We start from the raw sequence: 17,239 nt of genomic DNA, 5'->3' as shown, positions 1-17,239 counted from the left end.
TGCTGACGTAGACCTTCTGGGCGACGAGCACGAAGTCGCAGTGCTCGTTTGCTCAGCCCATAACTCAGCTTCTTCAGCCTCGTCGTGATCTTGTCAAAGTAGACCAACTCTTGCCGCCCGTCTCGTTTCGTTTGGGAATTTCGTCGAACAGGTGGAGGGAGTGGAGATATGTAGATGGAGACGCGGCGGAGCTCAGTGGAGACGCGGCGGAGATGCGGCGGCTTCGGTGGAGACGCGACAGAGATGCGGCGGCTTCGGTGGAGACGCGGAGGCGCTCAGCGGAGCTTGGTGGAGCTCGGCGGAGGCACTCAGCGGAGCTCGGTGGAGACGCGGCGGCGCTCAGCGGAGCTCGGTGGAGCTCGGCGGAGGCACTCAGCGGAGCTCGGTGGAGCTCGGCGGAGGTGTTGACGAACTTGGCGTCGCGGCCCGCCGAGTAGGTCGCAAGCAAGGGCGATCTCGAACCCGGCGGTGACGGTGAATCCGGCAACGGCGCCGGCGATGGGCTTGCGACACGCAGCCATGGCGGCGACAGGGTCGACGACGGGGTCTTTGACGTCGCCCTTGAAGACGTTCTCAACGGCGGTGAGGTCGACGCCGAAGCAGAAGGTGCGGCCGCGCCCGGCGAGGACCACGGCGGATCCATGGGTCGCCGCTCCACTTGAGCATTTCGTCGAGCACCTTGTCGGAGGCGAGCTCGCCCGTGGCGTTGTAGTAGTTTTGCTTCAGGGTCTCCTTGTGGTCGGAGAGGATGGCGTCGCGAAGCTTCGCCCGGATCCCGTGGGTGACCGAAACCCTGGTGCGGTCGACGGAGGTCCCCGGGCGAAGCGCGGGGAGAGGGCGCGCGGCGTTGGAGTCGTCGAGGGCTTCGAGCTGCGCCTTGCTGGAGTGGACAGTGCGGAGGATCGCGGCGACGTCAGAGTCGACGCGGTCGCAGAGGTCGCCGAGGAGCTTGGGGGAGTGGGCGGAGCGGGACTCGGAGTGGAGGAGGCGGAGGTCGGAGAGGAGCGCGGAGAGGGCGTCCATCGCGGATTGGATCGCGCCGACCTCGGAGAAGAAGAGGGCGAGGTTCGCCTCCTCCGCGGGGGTGAGCCCCCCCTAGCCTCGAGATCCGCGCTCGCCTCGGGACTCGCGACGGAGCCCTCGATCACCATCGCCTGCTTCTTCAGTTCCACGTAGTCGAGGAACGATTTGGTCATGAGATTGTTCATCTTCGACATGCAACCGAGATGGTTGTTTAATCGGTGAGAATGAATGAAGCTTGAATGCTCCTCAGCTAGAGATCTTGAAGAAGAAGAAGAGCACCAGTGTGTTTGCGAGAGAGAGAGAGCTTCTTCTCTTTTCTTTTTTTTTTTATTATTAAGAAGAGAGAGATAGAGCTTTGATCGTGGCTACATTAATGGAGAAAAATATTATTATTATTATTATTTTACCTTTCTTTTTTTCTCTTTCGTGAACAGGGGGGTGGGATGTTTTTTTTTGTTTAGGGATAAGTTTGAAGGTTCAAAAAAACTGTGTCCTTTCAATTGGGTCCAAATGGATATTTATGGACTGAGGTTATAACTGCTTGGAACGTGCAGATAATGGGGGTAGTGGGATGTGGGTAGGAGAGGTGGGAAGTTACGATGGGATCATAGGATCGTGGGTATAATATTACAAATTAATCCTTTCACTTTGCTTATATTATACTTTGGTTAAAATAACAAAATATTATATGTTTGAAGTGGAGCATCTTGCAAATATATGAAAGGGAAAGGACTAATTTGCTATTTGTAATACCCATTCATGCCTACGAGGACATTCTCTTTCTATTCCTCCTCTTTGTAGTCCATGCACCTGGTTCATGGATTAACCTATGCACCTAGTTCAAAATTTGAACTCAAATCTTCTCCATGCACCTAGTGCATAGATCATCTTATACACCATTTTCTCTCTTTCCACTTTTTCTTTCCTCCTTTTTTTTCTTCCCTTTTTTTCATGCTTCAACAGTTTCTTAACTGATAAGAAACATATAATTTATTATTATCCTAAACCTATTAGGATAAGTCCTAATCCACATCCTAAGTGGATCGGGTTAAATTAAGACCCGCCAATGTGGACACACCACATGGCTACAATCTCCCACTTGGCCACATTGGCCAATTCTCTCTCACTCATTCATCTCTTCATACGGGTAATGGAGCGTGCGACCTGACGAAAAGAAACACATACAGGAGTGCTATATCAAGTCACCACCCAACTAACNTTTTTTTTTTAGGTAACGTCTTGTATTGGATCGTAGATTTTACTCATCCATTTCATATTGTAATCCTTTTTCTAGATCATGGGGAAAACAAGCGAGCCATTAATTCATCAAGATGATAAAACTTTAGGCGTATTTAGAGGGCTTTCTTTAATGCGCTCACCTCCAATATTTGGTTGTTCCGCCGAGCCCATAATCCCCTATGAAACGCTTTTGTTAAAAGAATGGGCAATGTTTAAGCAGAAACAGTTATTCGGTCATTTTGGAGTTGACTATTATGCTCCTGATGGTGACGGCAATGTTATATTATTGCCCCCATTAGGTCCTCCTAAGGAAAGAGATACATTACAATCTCTTGGGTATAAGATTCTCAATAATCATCCAGGTTGGTGCAGAATGAGTAGGTTTTTCGGCGATAGTGTTGAGGTAGAAGATTTGATTGAATGGGGAAATTATATTCTCTCTCGATCGTTACACAACTCAGTTACGTTGTGCTGGCACTTTGGGAGGTATTGTAGCTTCACGTGGGAAATACAATAAAAATATTAATATCATTAAGGCATTGGTGGAGCTATGGTGTTCAGAAACAAATACTTTTCATCTTCCATATGGTGAGGTTGGGATTTCTTTATGGGAAATTAGGGAGCTTAGTGGGCTTCCAATTATTGGTGATATGTATGATGAATATATCTCACCAAATTCTGAACTTTATAACAAAAACAATTATCCCAATTGTGTTAGGGAGCTTTTTGATATTTATCAATGGCTTATAGCTCGATCTTCTAATAAGCGTGTACGGTATGACTTATGGGTGAATTTCTTTTACACAAGCTGTAAGAAGTTGAGTCGATCTAAATCTCGAAATATAAGCAACAGAGAACTCGCTCCCTCATATACAGAAGATACAACTCGAGCGGCCTACATTTCCTTATGGCTATGCAACTTTGTAATGCCTTCTGGGTTAGATCATTTCATCAGGCCGGAGACATTTATTATGGCTTCTAAGCTAGCGTTAGGTGAGAGGGTTGCCTTAGCCCCTGCTATTCTTTGTGCCATTCACGCCGGCTTGTCTTTCATGAGTGACCACCCCGAAGGTCCTGCGCATCCTGGGCCTCAATTCCCTGTTAGTTTTCTATATGCGTGGATTGGTCTTCATTTTGAACAGACTTATTCTAGAAAGGTGATCAGCGATAATATCAAAAACATCGCCGGCTTACAAAGCCCTCCTCAAATGATATTTTTTATGGATGCGGCGGCTTCTCCTTTTAATGCTAAGCGAGCACGAATTCATCTCAGATCGAGCGCCCATTTTGTGTGGCGTCCCCTGCCATATTCTTATTCTTTTGTTAATGATGGTTAGCTTTATGATGCAAAATTGACTACAGGAGAGTGTAAATATCCAAAAGAGGTCTATGAATATATAATTTCTATCAAACAGAGTGTGCTTCCACTTCGTTTGGGGAACAAACTGCACACACAGCCATATAATCCTCATCGTTTTGCTCGACAATTTGGCTTCGATCAATCTTTTCCTGAAAGTATCAATGTTCCTAAATTAGCCAACCATCTTGGGACACTTGCTGGGTGTTGGAATCATTTTCTGCGATATGGAACTTCTACTAACTATTTTATACCAAAGAAAGACCGGATTGGCAAACCGACTTTACATTATGCGCGTTGGTGGTCTAATAGCGTGCATTCGAGCTTCAAGCATAGAGTGGGCTATTTATTAAATGCAGATGATCCCCGCAAGAAGAAGAAAAAAAGTGTTATCATTTTAGAGAAAAATTCAACTTTTGAAGGGAGATTGAATTCTTCAGATGTTATAAATGAAAGAGTACTAAACTCTCTAGAACCAGAGGGAAAGCAACTTGATTTATTTCCAGAATAAGATCATATCCAAGCTGGTCCTTCCGATGACTCTCCTCAATTTGAAGTTCTCGGCCTCAGTTTTCCAATTCACGAAGATGATAGATATAAGAAGTCTAAGGTATACTCATTAGTATTTTCAACTATCTTCTCCCTACTTTTTTTTTTTTGCCGAACTTCTTTTATTTTATTGTATTTGTAGGAAGTGCTCATTATGGATTCGCCTACCGGAGGTGAAATGCATTTGCAAGATTCTATAACAAGGTCAAAGGTGCGACATAGAATCTGAGTGATTTGAATGTTGTTGATTTTTTTTTCTAGCATCCTCTCTTTCCATGTATTAACTATATATATGTATTTATATTTTTACATAGATATGCAATGTGGAACCATCTTTAAGAAGCCCAAAAAATCTACCATTGGATGCTTCAACTAAAGTAGCTCATGGAAAGCTTCCCCTTACTGTGTCTTCAATAATAGGTGACTCTTTTCATTCATATTCTATTTATAATTATCTGCACATGATGTACGCCACACTTATCCTTTATAGTATAATATATATACATAATATATATATACATATAGATATATAGTATATATGATACAGTAATATATATCATTATATATATATATAATGTATTATATATATGTTACATTATGTAATATATATATATATACATATAGACATATTATATGTATAATAACATTAATGTATGTATAGTATATGTTATATATAATATTATGATGTATATGCTATATGATATAGATATACTATATATACATAACATATATGATACATATATATACATACATATGATATATGTATTTACAATATATATATGTACTATAGTCATATATAATATATACATACATATACATAGTATATGTATATTATGTTATTACATAATTATACATATGGTACCATAATTACAAGAAGATTGGGGGTGGAGGGGAAAGAAAGCAACAAATGTATATATGTGTATATATACAATATACATATTGTATGTATATTATATATACACATATATATATATATATAAATAATATATATATATATATATAATATACATAATATATATATATATTAGGATATAGAGTTGCGACTGGGTACTATTAATTAGCACAATTACTGTTGCCTACTCAGTTTTTTAGGCCTTTTCAGATCAACATCTTTTCATACTATCTAACCATTGGGATAAATACTATAACCCTGTGGGGACACTCAACTCATAGGGGCGACATCTCAACTCTAACTGACTAATTCATCGCTAACCCTACAATTTTTCATCCACAGGGTAAAAACTTGATAAGCCAAAAGAGCGTTTTACTTTAATTAGCTATTCTAGCCTAATCTCTCTCTCTTCTCGCTCTCTCTCGCTCTCTCTCTATACATGATGTACGCCACACTTATCCTTTATATATATATGTATATATATACATATATATATATATATATATATATGTTTTTAACCGATAGAATCACAAATCGGAAGGATTGGGTCTATTGAGGATGACGTGTCTCTATATGATGATGAATTGGTTCCAACACCTTCGCCGCCAAAGGTAATTATATATATATATTTTAAATTCATATGCCTTCTATTAGTCTTAAATTAAGCATTTGATTCTCAACTAAAGAAGGATGTAAGATATGGATAATAATGTGTAATTTTTCGCTAGAAATCTGTAGCCGCAAAAATTTTGTAAATCGGAGCTATAACGAAAATGTTATGGCCCATTTACATTTTGGTCCCTATATTTACGAAACAGTCCCTGCTGTTTCATTTTAGTCCCTGCAGCTTCATTCTCCTTTGATTTTTTGATGCAAATCTATATTCTCGGTCTTTCTTTTTGGTCTAAAATTGCTCTCAAGGAATTCATGGCTGTAACAATGCATAAGTTAGGATTACAACGGAAATGTTATAACACGTTTTATATAATACTCCTTATTTTTGTTTTACAAAACAGTCCCTGCAGCATGTGTCTTCAATTTTGCTCCGAATATCAGCATATAGTCTTTTTTGTCACAGGATCCACTCACAGATGTTGCAGATATTGGAGTGTCATCTTTCAGGGAAGCTTGCCCGACTCATCATGAGGTATCTATGTATTTATCAAAATTGTCCCAAGTTTTATGTCATATCGCTCCCGTAGTCATACATTAAGCGTATTTACTATTTCTTTTACACCGCAACTCCATTGTTTAGGATGAGGGTGCTAAAGAAGATGATGACAGTATAGAAGCTATAACAGAATCACCTTCACTTGGTAAAAGAGAACGAGTCGTTAATATTTCGACTATAGAGGCGCATAAGAGAGCTCGTTTGGAGACCGATTTAAAATCAACTAGTAAGGCCTCATTTTTTTTTTTTGTCAAAGTTTCTTTTAATACATAAAAGGCAGTATGCCCTATGAAAGCATTCCTTATATATATTTTATTATCTCTTTTTTGTGCGTAGGTTTTCCGGTAGAGTCAAAATCAAATAATGATCCGGAAGATGCTTTATCGCCTTACGGCGACGAAGTGGACTACGAGCCTACACCTTCACCACTTGAAGCTCTTGAAAATAATGATATGGTGAGACTTTATATATTCAAACATTTTTTCTTCTCATTTTCTTTCTCATTTTTATTCTTTTCTTCTTTTTTTTATAGGATGTACCACTTGACGAGAATGTCGGTATTCATTTGGATAGTGGCACAGGAGATTCCCAAAGCGAGATACCTATTGTAGCCAAGTCATTTTTGATTGATCGCATAATGGATATTATGAAGACATTCAATCGTCGCAAATTTAGATCAGCTCGAGAAGAAGTATCAAAATATTGCCAATGTTTATCTTCACTTGGAATTGATATATCTGAATTGGAAAGGCGTATAAAACCCATATTTGACCATGCAGAGGCCATTGAAGAACTAGAGTCAAGTCCAAATTTTATTTCAGCTGTTCGACTCATGGATGCTGATGAGAATCTGGCACTAAGAAAAAGAAAACTTGCTTCCCACATCAGTGCAAAGAGTTCTCTCCTTCAAGCTACTGAAAGTGTCTCTTTAGAGCTTCAACAAACCAGAGAGAAAATAAGAGAACTAGAAGAAAGTATATTGCATTTGAAAAGTACAGAAGCGGAATTGACCCTTAGACTCGAAGTGGCTGATGACTCCTTAAAGAAACTAACACCGACTGAAGAAGAACTGCAAAAGGATGTCATTGATGCAGAAAAGGAGCATGCTGCAGCCATTGAAGGTTGTAATGATTCTAAAGAATCCACTGGTCTTCGAGAATTAATAGAACTGTTTGAGGAGCGTCGTCAAATATTTGAAATTTGACTTCTTCTTTTCTTCTCTTTGTTATTTTGGTTTGTCACGAATGTTATTTTTGTTTGTCACTAAAAAGGAACAATATTTTGTAGTCTCAATAGTTTGAATGCTTTGGATTATGCTTGAGTATTTGATCTCCTCATCTTTTTTATATTGTGTTGCATCTTGCGAGAATGGCTTTGTTTATTTTGCCTCGATCACCACGCATAACCAACTCTGAATTGGGTTAGCATTCTGTCATCTAAATAAATTCTAGATAGATACTCTATCCCGACTTTTATTTATAGGTCTCGAAGAATTTTCTCAAAACAAAGATCCCTAATTTGCCACAGTTAATATTTCATATGCTAGTGGCTCAAATCCATATTTAGAGACATGGTTAATCTAAATTAAATTTTCAATGCTCAATTTAAAAACATAGCAATCATATTAGAATGCTCAGTTTAATGACATGGCAGTGGAATTACATTAGATGCTCAGTTTAACGACATGGCGGTCAAATTACATTAAATGCTCAGTTTAACGACATGGCGGTCAAATTACATTTGGATGCTCAGTTTAACAACATGGCGGTCAAATTACATTAAATGCTCAGTTTAACGACATGGCGATCAAATTACATTTGGATGCTCGTGGGATGAAAATTCTACAATTTATTCCTGAAGTCCAATGTGACCCATATTGTCTAAACAACATGTACACCACTTTTTTTTTTTTTTTTTGAATCCCAATCTGGATGTGGGCTGAGATAGATTTTGGATTTTATATAATCTAGGCCCATATCTACTTGTGGGCTGAGCTGAATTTCGAGCTTTAATATCCTGGGCCCAAATTTGTATGTAAGTTGGATTTCAGGTTGTATAAGTTATGGGCCCGAATTACATTTGGGCTTGGTGCCTTTGTACTTCTTATAGAGTTCATTGGGCCCATGAATAAGTGATGAATTGGACCACTCAATAACTCAAATTCAATTTCCCCCTTTATTTATTTATTTATTTTTTTTTTTTTATGCATAATATTTCTTTAGAAAACGACCATTGATAGGTGGCATTGGTCTTTCACCTTTGGCGTCAATTAACTAATAAGCGCCGCCTTCATAGGCTTTTTCCACCATATATGGGCCTTCCCAATTTGGATCGAATTTCTTTCCGACATGTTTATGTTAAGTCTTGTGTATTGGCAAATTTCGTGAAGTAAGTCGGAGTCTTGAAGAACTGGTGCGTATCGTCGAAGATCGAAAAATTCAAGAATTCAANTTTGCTACCTGAATATCATCTACTGTCATTGGTGATGAGCTACAACGTTCAACCTACAATTGGAACGAAAAGAATTCGGTGGGATCGTCTTGTGCTTCTGTATCTTCTTGGACATCCTGGAGAAGCAAGAGGATTGAATATCAATATTCCTTTTCTTATGTGGCAACGAATGGTTCATGTCATACAATCTCAGGTCCGCCGTGATCTTCTTCCGTTTCCGTTGTTGATCACGAGGATTCTTCAGGAAAATGGTGTTGACGTGTTATCTGAGAAGTATGATTTTGGACTTGGACCTATTGATGTTGTAACTTGGGCAAAGTCAAGGAGCACATTGAAGACGTTTCAGCAAACCAAAGGATCCTCCAGAGGAGCTACTAGTTCAGCACCTCCACCTAGAGCAGCACACGAGGGGTCTTCTAGTTCAGGAGGAGTGATTACTGTGGAATCACTTCATCACGAGGTGCGCTCTATGAAGAAGAAATTGGCTGATCTTGCGAGAAAGGTGGAAATGGGAATGAAAAGAATGATGGAGAAACTGGGCTGTAAGCATGATGACATTTTCCCTCCTCAGCCTGCTTCCTCCACGTATACTAGATCGACTTCACGACATCCTCTCATTCCACCGTCTGGTGATGCTCCTGAGGCTGGGGGATCTGGAGCTGGAGCAGGAGATGATGATGATGATGGTGATGAGGAGGACACAGAGTGATGTCTTCCTCGGGCTTCGTCTTGTTACTTTATTATGCTTACTTTCTAGGACGATGTTTTAGATTTGCTTGCTTATCTTTCTGTAGTATGTTTTTACTTTCGTTTAGGCCTGTAGCTATGACTAGACTACTCTCATATTTTTCTAGTATGTTTTCTCTTTCTATTTGCTTTCTTTTGGCAATTTTTGATAAAAAGGGGGAGAGCATAGATGAAGGGGGAGAGCATGGATAAAACAGGCTTTGAACTGAATCAGAGGATGATAAGTTCAAGAACAAAGGAGGAGATGTGAACGAAGGGGGAGAAGGTATAAGAATTTAGTGCTAATCATTTTTGAATGAAGTGTTTTGCAGGAAATCAAGACTTCAAGACTCCTAGTTGCGTCTAAGTCATAGAGTCTGTTTTAGGAGTTTTGATGTAATTTTGAGTTTCAAACTGTATTTGGATTACACGCGAGGAGTTCAATGTTTTGGTGATGACAATTGAACTTCATTTTTCTGTAAATTGTAATTTTGAATTGGTGTGTGTTTTGTCACGAAATTGCCAAAGGGGGAGATTGTTAAGTCTTGTGTATTGGCAAATTTCGTGAAGTAAGTCGGAGTTTTGAAGAACTGGTGCGTATCGTCGAAGATCGAAAAATTCAAGAATTCAAGATTTCGAAGAAGTCAGAAAATGTCTCACGACGTGAATCGCGATGCTCAGGTAAAGTATAAATTCATGTTATGGTGATTCATACTTAGTTGTAGACATTAGAATCATGTTACCAATGTCTAACGGATTAGAAAGTGCATCGGAACTTTGCAAAACCCGAAACGACAGAAATTTGCAAAGTGTACCGGTACAGCATCAGAAGTGTACCGATACAAAATGTGTACCGGTACGACCATCAAGGATGTAACCGGTTTCACTGTTTCGTCAGGATTTTCGTTCCGTCATTGTGTAACCGGTGACAGCCTAAAGTGTACCGGTACACAGTGTAAAATCGTGAAATCTTTCTAATCCGACTCCAATTGATTCTAAAATCTATAAATAAGCTATTGGGCTTCTCTAACACATTAAGCATCATAAGAATACATATTTGAGAAACCCTAGAGGCTCGGATTTCATCAAAAATCTATTTTCTACAAAAAGCCTCTTTTAGATCAAATCGAGATATTGAAATTTGATATTAATATGTCGATTTGATCTCCGCTTCGCTTGGAGTTCTATTCCCTGGTTTTCTACGATACTCCTAAGCGAAGGATCACCATAATCATGATATTCTTCATGAACGGCGTCGTGGATTCGGCGTGAACAAAGGCGGTTCGTGGATTCGGATCGTTGGCTCGTGGATTCGAGTGGCGTCGTGGATTCGGCGTGATTGAAGCTTCGTGGATTCGAAGTGGAGGCGTTCGTGGATTCGGACGTGAGGGCGTGGACAACCCGGAGGGTAGCGCGAAGATTCATAGGAGGTTAAGAGAGGTTGAGTCCGTGGAGTCGGTAATCACCTTGTAATCTTTTCTCTTAGTGAATTATTTTTTCGCGTGTTGGTCCCGTGGGTTTTTCTCCAAGTTGGAGTTTTCCCACGTAAATCTCGGTGTGCTTTTTATTTTCCGTATTTATTTTTATTGCATCGAGATTTGTGGTTTTTGGTCGTTCACCTATTCACCCCCCTCTAGGTGATAGATACAATCTAGATAGATCCTTGGGCTCCTCAAAACTTTCAGGTTGGACAACGAGAGTTGACAACATAGCCGGAATCTCCGGAGCTACAACCTCGAGACCAATCCGTCCCGTTTCTTTCCGTAGGGGCTCCTGATTCGTGACCCGCATCGTGGGGTTCTCCGCCGACTTTCAACTGAGTGCATCAGCGACTACATTTGCCTTCCCGGGGTGGTAGAGAATATCAAGATTATAATCCTTTAGCAGCTCCAACAACCGCCGTTGTCGCATGTTCAGCTCCTTCTGTGTGAACAAATACTTCAGACTCTTGTGGTCAGTATACACTTTGCAGCGTACGCCGTACAAGTAATGCCTCAACAACTTGAGAGCAAATACCACCGCGGCTAACTCCAAGTCGTGGACATGGTAGTTCTTCTCGTAGCTCTTCAATTGACGGGACGCATATGCGATCACTTTTCCATCTTGCATCAGAACACACCCTAATCCTGAATAAGACGCGTCACTGTAAACCACAAAGTCCTTACCTGGCACTGGTAAAGTAAGCACCGGAGTCGAAGTCAATTTCTCCTTCAACTCATTGAAACTCCGGTCGCATTCCTCTCTCCAAACAAACTTGGTGCCCTTCTGAGTTAGACGGGTAAGAGGAATAACTATCTTCGAGAAGCCCTCCACGAACCGTCTATAATAGCCTGCCAGGCCCACGAAGCTTCGGACCTCCGTGACATTAGTCGGGCGTGGCCAATCTTTAATCGCCTCCACTTTCCTCGGGTCAACAGAAACACCACCCTCAGAAATAACATGCCTTAGAAATGCAACCTCTCGAAGCCAAAAGTCGCACTTCCTCAGCTTTGCATATAAGGGCACTTAACCTAGTAAATGGCTAAACTGCAATATGATGACTTAGTGATAGGTCATTGAGACATCGACTGTATTCTATATTTTAGACATGATGACATTGGATTTGTGACGGACTTACACGCTTGCTTGCCATTGTACTCATTCGCACATGCTTGTGAGGGTCGCTCCTCACAAGCCGGCACTCTGGAGATAGTCATTGCGACACATGCTCGCCCGTGCGGGATTGGGCGCAGAAATGGGATGCCGTGGGGGAGGCTCATTCCTAGAGTGGGAATGTTGACCACCACGGGGCCATTAGGCACGGCGCAAGCCGGACTACCCACGGGTAGGTCCTATGTGACTTGGAACAAGTCGAACCAAAATGTAAATTCATGCTAAGTATAGACTTAAAGGTTTAGCAAGTTATTCATGTTTAAATACTTGTTGTTCATATCGTTTATATATTTTCACTTACATCCTTTGGTTTTGGGCCTAGTGGTGCTTTTCACTGAAGTCAGTAATTACCCACTGGGAACTATTATCTAATAGTTCTCATGCCCCTATTTTATGGTTTTCTTTCAGAGCCCTCTACACCGGTGGAGGCACAGGACCGTGGCAAGGGGATCGCTAACTAGATAGCGTGGAGTTCGCCTTTTGCTTTAGGTGGTTCCCTCTTTTTGTATTTTGTTCTGAGGGAGAGTTTGCTACCATGTATAGAGAACACCATTGTTATACTTTTAGCACTTGTATTTTGGGTTCCTATTGTATCACTTTATGGTTCTTTCTTAGTGGATTTTAGCTCTTGTTTACCTTCTTATCCTAGAATCTAGATGTTGTATGCTCTGATGTCTCTAGATCTTTATATATTATTGCTTTATTTATCATTTTGTTACAGACGCCTTATATGTTGCAGACGTATGGCGGGTCTGGACACGCGCCGGGCGGACTTCCGCTAGGTCCCGGGGCGTGACAGATTAAGTTGGCATCAGAGCCTAGGGTTGAGTCTTAGTGCACCTAGCAAACCTTAGGCCGGTTGGACAATAGGAAAGAAGCTCGTGAGATACGAAGTCTATTTGACATGTAAGTGAAAGTATTAAGATTGGGTTTTATAATAACTCTAAAAATGTTGGAGTTTAATCGAAGTGTATAGCTTCTAACTCCACGGAGGGTTACGTTGGCGGCCGACAATGTAACATCGGGAGTTAGTAGTAGAGGACATTTCATTACTTTCGCATGATTTGGGTATTATCTGTCGAACGGGGTTGCAATAGCGTTGGTTTTTGCTAACTTGCGCTTTTATAATGTTGTAGTGACGATGCCGATTACTCGCTCTGAGTCTGTTGGAGCGGACAATGCGGCAAATCTTGAGGAGGTGAAGACCTCCACTACCTCCGGATCCAGCGAGGTCCGTGAGTTGAGGAGCTAGCTTGCGGTCCCCACCAACTTGGTTGCACAGCAGACCGCGGCGGCTCAGTAGCAGATAGATGCGGCACGCTGGCAGGAGGCGCGGATGAAGTGGCTCGAGGACCTCCTTCTGCAGCAGGCAGTTTCCAGGGAGGCTCAGGTTCCTACACCACCCGTGCCGGTGGAGGTGGTTGCACCCAGAGTGTCGTCCCCTGCACTCGACACTTCGCAGACGGCACCTGCGGATGCGCCTCGGGAGGAGGTAGTCGCGGCACCACCAGCTCAGATGCCTCTAGCAGGGGCAGTTTTTTCCATATTAGTTCAGGGAGCAGAGCGGGACCGACTCATGGATCGTTTCAATGAGTTCAGGAGGTGCAGTCCCCGAGTCTTCGACGGCGAGAAAGTCGACTACTGGATCGTGGAGAAGTGGTTGATGCATATGGAGAAGCTCTTCCGCGACACCTTCGTGGAGGAGAGGGATCGAGTTTGGCTCGCTACTCACCACCTAGACGGCGAGGCCTATCGTTGGTGGTTGTATATCCAAGACAACCCCAATACTGACCTTTCGGCGATTACCTGGAAGAAGTTCAAGGAGCTTCTTTTGGCGCATTACTTCCCCGATAGTGTCAAGCGGAAGATGGAGCAGGATTTGCGCAACTTGCGCCAAGGAGACTAGACCGTAGCCGAGTTTGAGAGGGAGTTTTCTTGGCTCCTACATTGCGTGCCTTTCGTCGTACGGGACGACGAGGACAAGGCACGCATCTTTGAGCGGGGACTGCGACCGTCGATCTTCCGGTTCGTGCAATCCTCTAACCTCCAAACCTACCGGAAGGTGGTGAACCGCGTGCTCATCATGGAGAGCGGTGCGGCGGATGTTCAGGAGCGGAGAGAAGGATTCGACAAGGGTAAGGGCAAGAGGCCTACGGCTGAGTGTGCCAGTCAGACGCACTTTAGGAGGCCGCCGAAGTACCTTAGAAGCCAGCAGCGTGGTCGCGGCTCGTCGGCGCAGCGAGGAGGTTCTGATCGTCGCCGACCTCCCAGTGCGTGATTTGTGGTAGTCCCCATATTCCACCACAGTGTCCGTAGCGGGGCGGTCGGTGTTTCCTGTGTGGCTAGGAGGGCCACTTCCGGACTGAGTGCCCGAGGAGATCGTCACCAGCACCATCGACTGCATCGGCACCGGCTCTACCAGCTGCCAGTCAGGGGACTCCGTCGGCACAGTACCAGCCTCGGCGGCCACCCGTCCTGCGCCAGAGTGAGGGGTCACGCTAGGCCCCGAGTGGGCGTTTGTATGCTGCTCAGACCGAGGAGGTGGCAGCAGCCAAGGATGTGGTAGCAGGTATCATTTTATTAAATGGCATTCGAGTTCGTGCATTATTTGATACTGGTGCATCACATTCATTCACTGATCGGCTGTTCGCCGAATTGCATGGCATCTAGTTGGTTCCTTTGTTGCATTTGGGACATGTTGTTGTACCAGATCACATCTTGTATATTCGAGAGTTTTGCCCCAGTTGCCTTGTTCGGGTAGGGGATTGGATTATGCCCGTGGACCTGCTAGCTTTTCGCAAGCTGGGGGAGTTTGATGTGGTTCTGGGTATGGATTGGTTGACGAAGTATTTTGCCACTATCGATTGTAAGGATCGAACGGTTACTTTTAGAGAACCGGGGCAGACTGAAGTGGTATTTAGAGGATGCCGAAGTTCACTGTTTGCGATGACGATTAGCTCGTCTCGAGCTAGGCAGCTGATCAGCAGAGGTTGCGTAGCCTATTTGGCTAGTATTGTGCTGAGGGGAGAGAATGATGCCCCTAGGATTGAGGATATCCCGGTGGTGCGGGAGTTTTGTGATGTGTTTCCAGCTGAGCTACCAGGTATGCCACCTGATTGGGAGATCGAGTTTATAGTAGATCTTGTCCCTGGGACTACTCCAATCTCAAAGGCGCCCTATAGGATGGCACCTGCAGAGTTGAAAAAGCTGAGGGCACAGCTGCAGGATCTTTTGGATAAAGGTTTCATTCGACTGAGCTTCTCGTCTTAGGGAGCACCAGTTTTATTCGTTAAGAAGAAGGATGGATCACTTCGCCTATGTATGGATTATCGTGAACTTAATAAAGTCACGATCAAGAAAAAGTATCCGTTGCCAAGGATTCGACAACCTGTTTGATCAGCTTCAGGGATCAAGTGTGTATTCCAAGATCAACTTGCAGTCGAAATACTACCAATTAAAGATCAAGCCCGAGGATATATCGAAGATGGCTTTTAGAACACAGTATGGACACTATGAGTTCACTATTATACCGTTCGGGCTTACTAATGTCCCGGCAGTTTTTATGGATCTAATGAACCGTGTTTTTAAGCCTTATCTAGACAGGTTCGTCGTGGTGTTTATCGACGATATCTTGGTTTATTCCCGTAGTGAGGCAGATCATGAGGAACATTTAAGGCTTGTACTTCAAGTACTTCGGGAACGGAAACTCTATGCCGAGTTGAAAAAGTGTGAATTTTGGCTTCGAGAAGTGGCATTCCTTGGACATTTGATTTCGGAATCGGGTATAGCCGTGGATCCTAGGAAGATTGAAGCAATCAAGGATTGGCCTAGACCGACGAGTGTTACGGAGATCCAGAGTTTCCTTGGTTTCGCAAGTTACTACCGGAGGTTTATTGAGGGATTTGCAAAGTTATCTACTCCCCTCACGAGGCTTACGCATAAAGGCACCAAATTCATTTGGAATGATGCGTGTGAGAGAAGCTTTCAAGAGTTGAAGACTCGATTGACGACCGCCCCGATCCTAACCCTGCCGGTTACTCGAGCAGGGTACGGAGTTTATAGTGATGCTTCTTTTAATGGATTGGGTTGTGTTTTGATGCAGGATGGCAAGGTGATCGCGTATGCTTCTCGCCAATTGAAGAAATATGAGAGAAACTATTCTACTCACGATTTGGATTTGGCGGCTGTAGTCTTTGCATTGAAGCTATAGTGCCACAATCTTTATGGCGAGCAGTGTGAAGTGTATACGGATCACAAGAGATTAAAGTATCTATTCACTCAGAAGGAGCTGAACTTGAGGCAGCGCAGATGGTTGGAGCTACTCAAGGATTATGATTTGACGATACTTTACCACCCGGGCAAGGCTAACGTGATGGCGGATGCGCTAAGTCGGAAATCGACGGAAAACTTAGCTATGCTCATTGTTACTCAACCGCCGTTGGTCGAGCAGATGAAGCGGTTGGAGTTAGAGGTGTTGGCTCCTGATACACCCTTGAGGTTAATGGCCTTGGTAGTGCAACCTACACTATTGGATAGAATTAAAGAAAAGCAAGTTCACGATGTGGAGTTGCAAAAGATTCGGGATAAAATGGTTGATGGTTGCACCGGTGATTTCCTTGTGGATGACCAAGGAGTGATGCGCTTTTGTGGACGGTTTTATGTACCGGTGGATGTGGGAATTAAAGAGGACATCCTTCAAGAAGCACACCAGACACCCTATGCTATACATCCGGGAGGCACCAAGATGTACAAGGATTTGAAGCTACTTTATTGGTGGCCCGAAATGAAAAAGGATGTTGGCGAGTTTGTGGCTCGATGTTTAACTTGCCAACAAGTAAAGGCTGAGCACCGATTACCCGCGGAAAAACTTCAGAGTTTGCCTATTCCCGTGTGGAAGTGGGAGAAGATCACCATAGACTTCGTGATGGAATTGCTTCACTCTTAGGCCGGGCATGATGTTATATAGGTGATCGTGGATAGGTTGACAAAATCGGCGCATTTCATACCTATTCATACGACTTGGACTGGTGAGAGACTCGCACAGGTATATCTTAATGAGATTGTGCGATTGCACGGGGTACTTACTTCTATAGTATCAGGTCGAGACCCCCAGTTTGTATCTCACTTTTGGAGGAGCCTACAGGATACCTTGGGTACGCGCTTGAATTTCAGTCCAGCT

The 17,239-nt window shown here is 43.0% G+C and overlaps 1 protein-coding gene across 1 annotated transcript; it reads right to left on the bottom strand.

Annotated features, from left to right (window-relative positions):
- Positions 1-573: 573 nt before the first annotated feature.
- On the bottom strand, positions 574-1,023 carry LOC109705433 (syntaxin-112-like). Its single transcript, XM_020226165.1, has one exon. The coding sequence runs from the start codon at positions 1,021-1,023 to the stop codon at positions 574-576; it is 450 nt and encodes a 149-aa protein (XP_020081754.1).
- Between the last annotated feature and the right edge of the window lie 16,216 nt (positions 1,024-17,239).

Source organism: Ananas comosus, unplaced genomic scaffold (genome assembly GCF_001540865.1).
Source record: "Ananas comosus cultivar F153 unplaced genomic scaffold, ASM154086v1, whole genome shotgun sequence".
In the NCBI taxonomy this organism is placed as follows: domain Eukaryota; kingdom Viridiplantae; phylum Streptophyta; class Magnoliopsida; order Poales; family Bromeliaceae; genus Ananas; species Ananas comosus.
The sequence above is the reverse complement of the archived record's forward strand: the minus strand, read 5'-3'. Positions and strand labels throughout refer to the sequence as shown.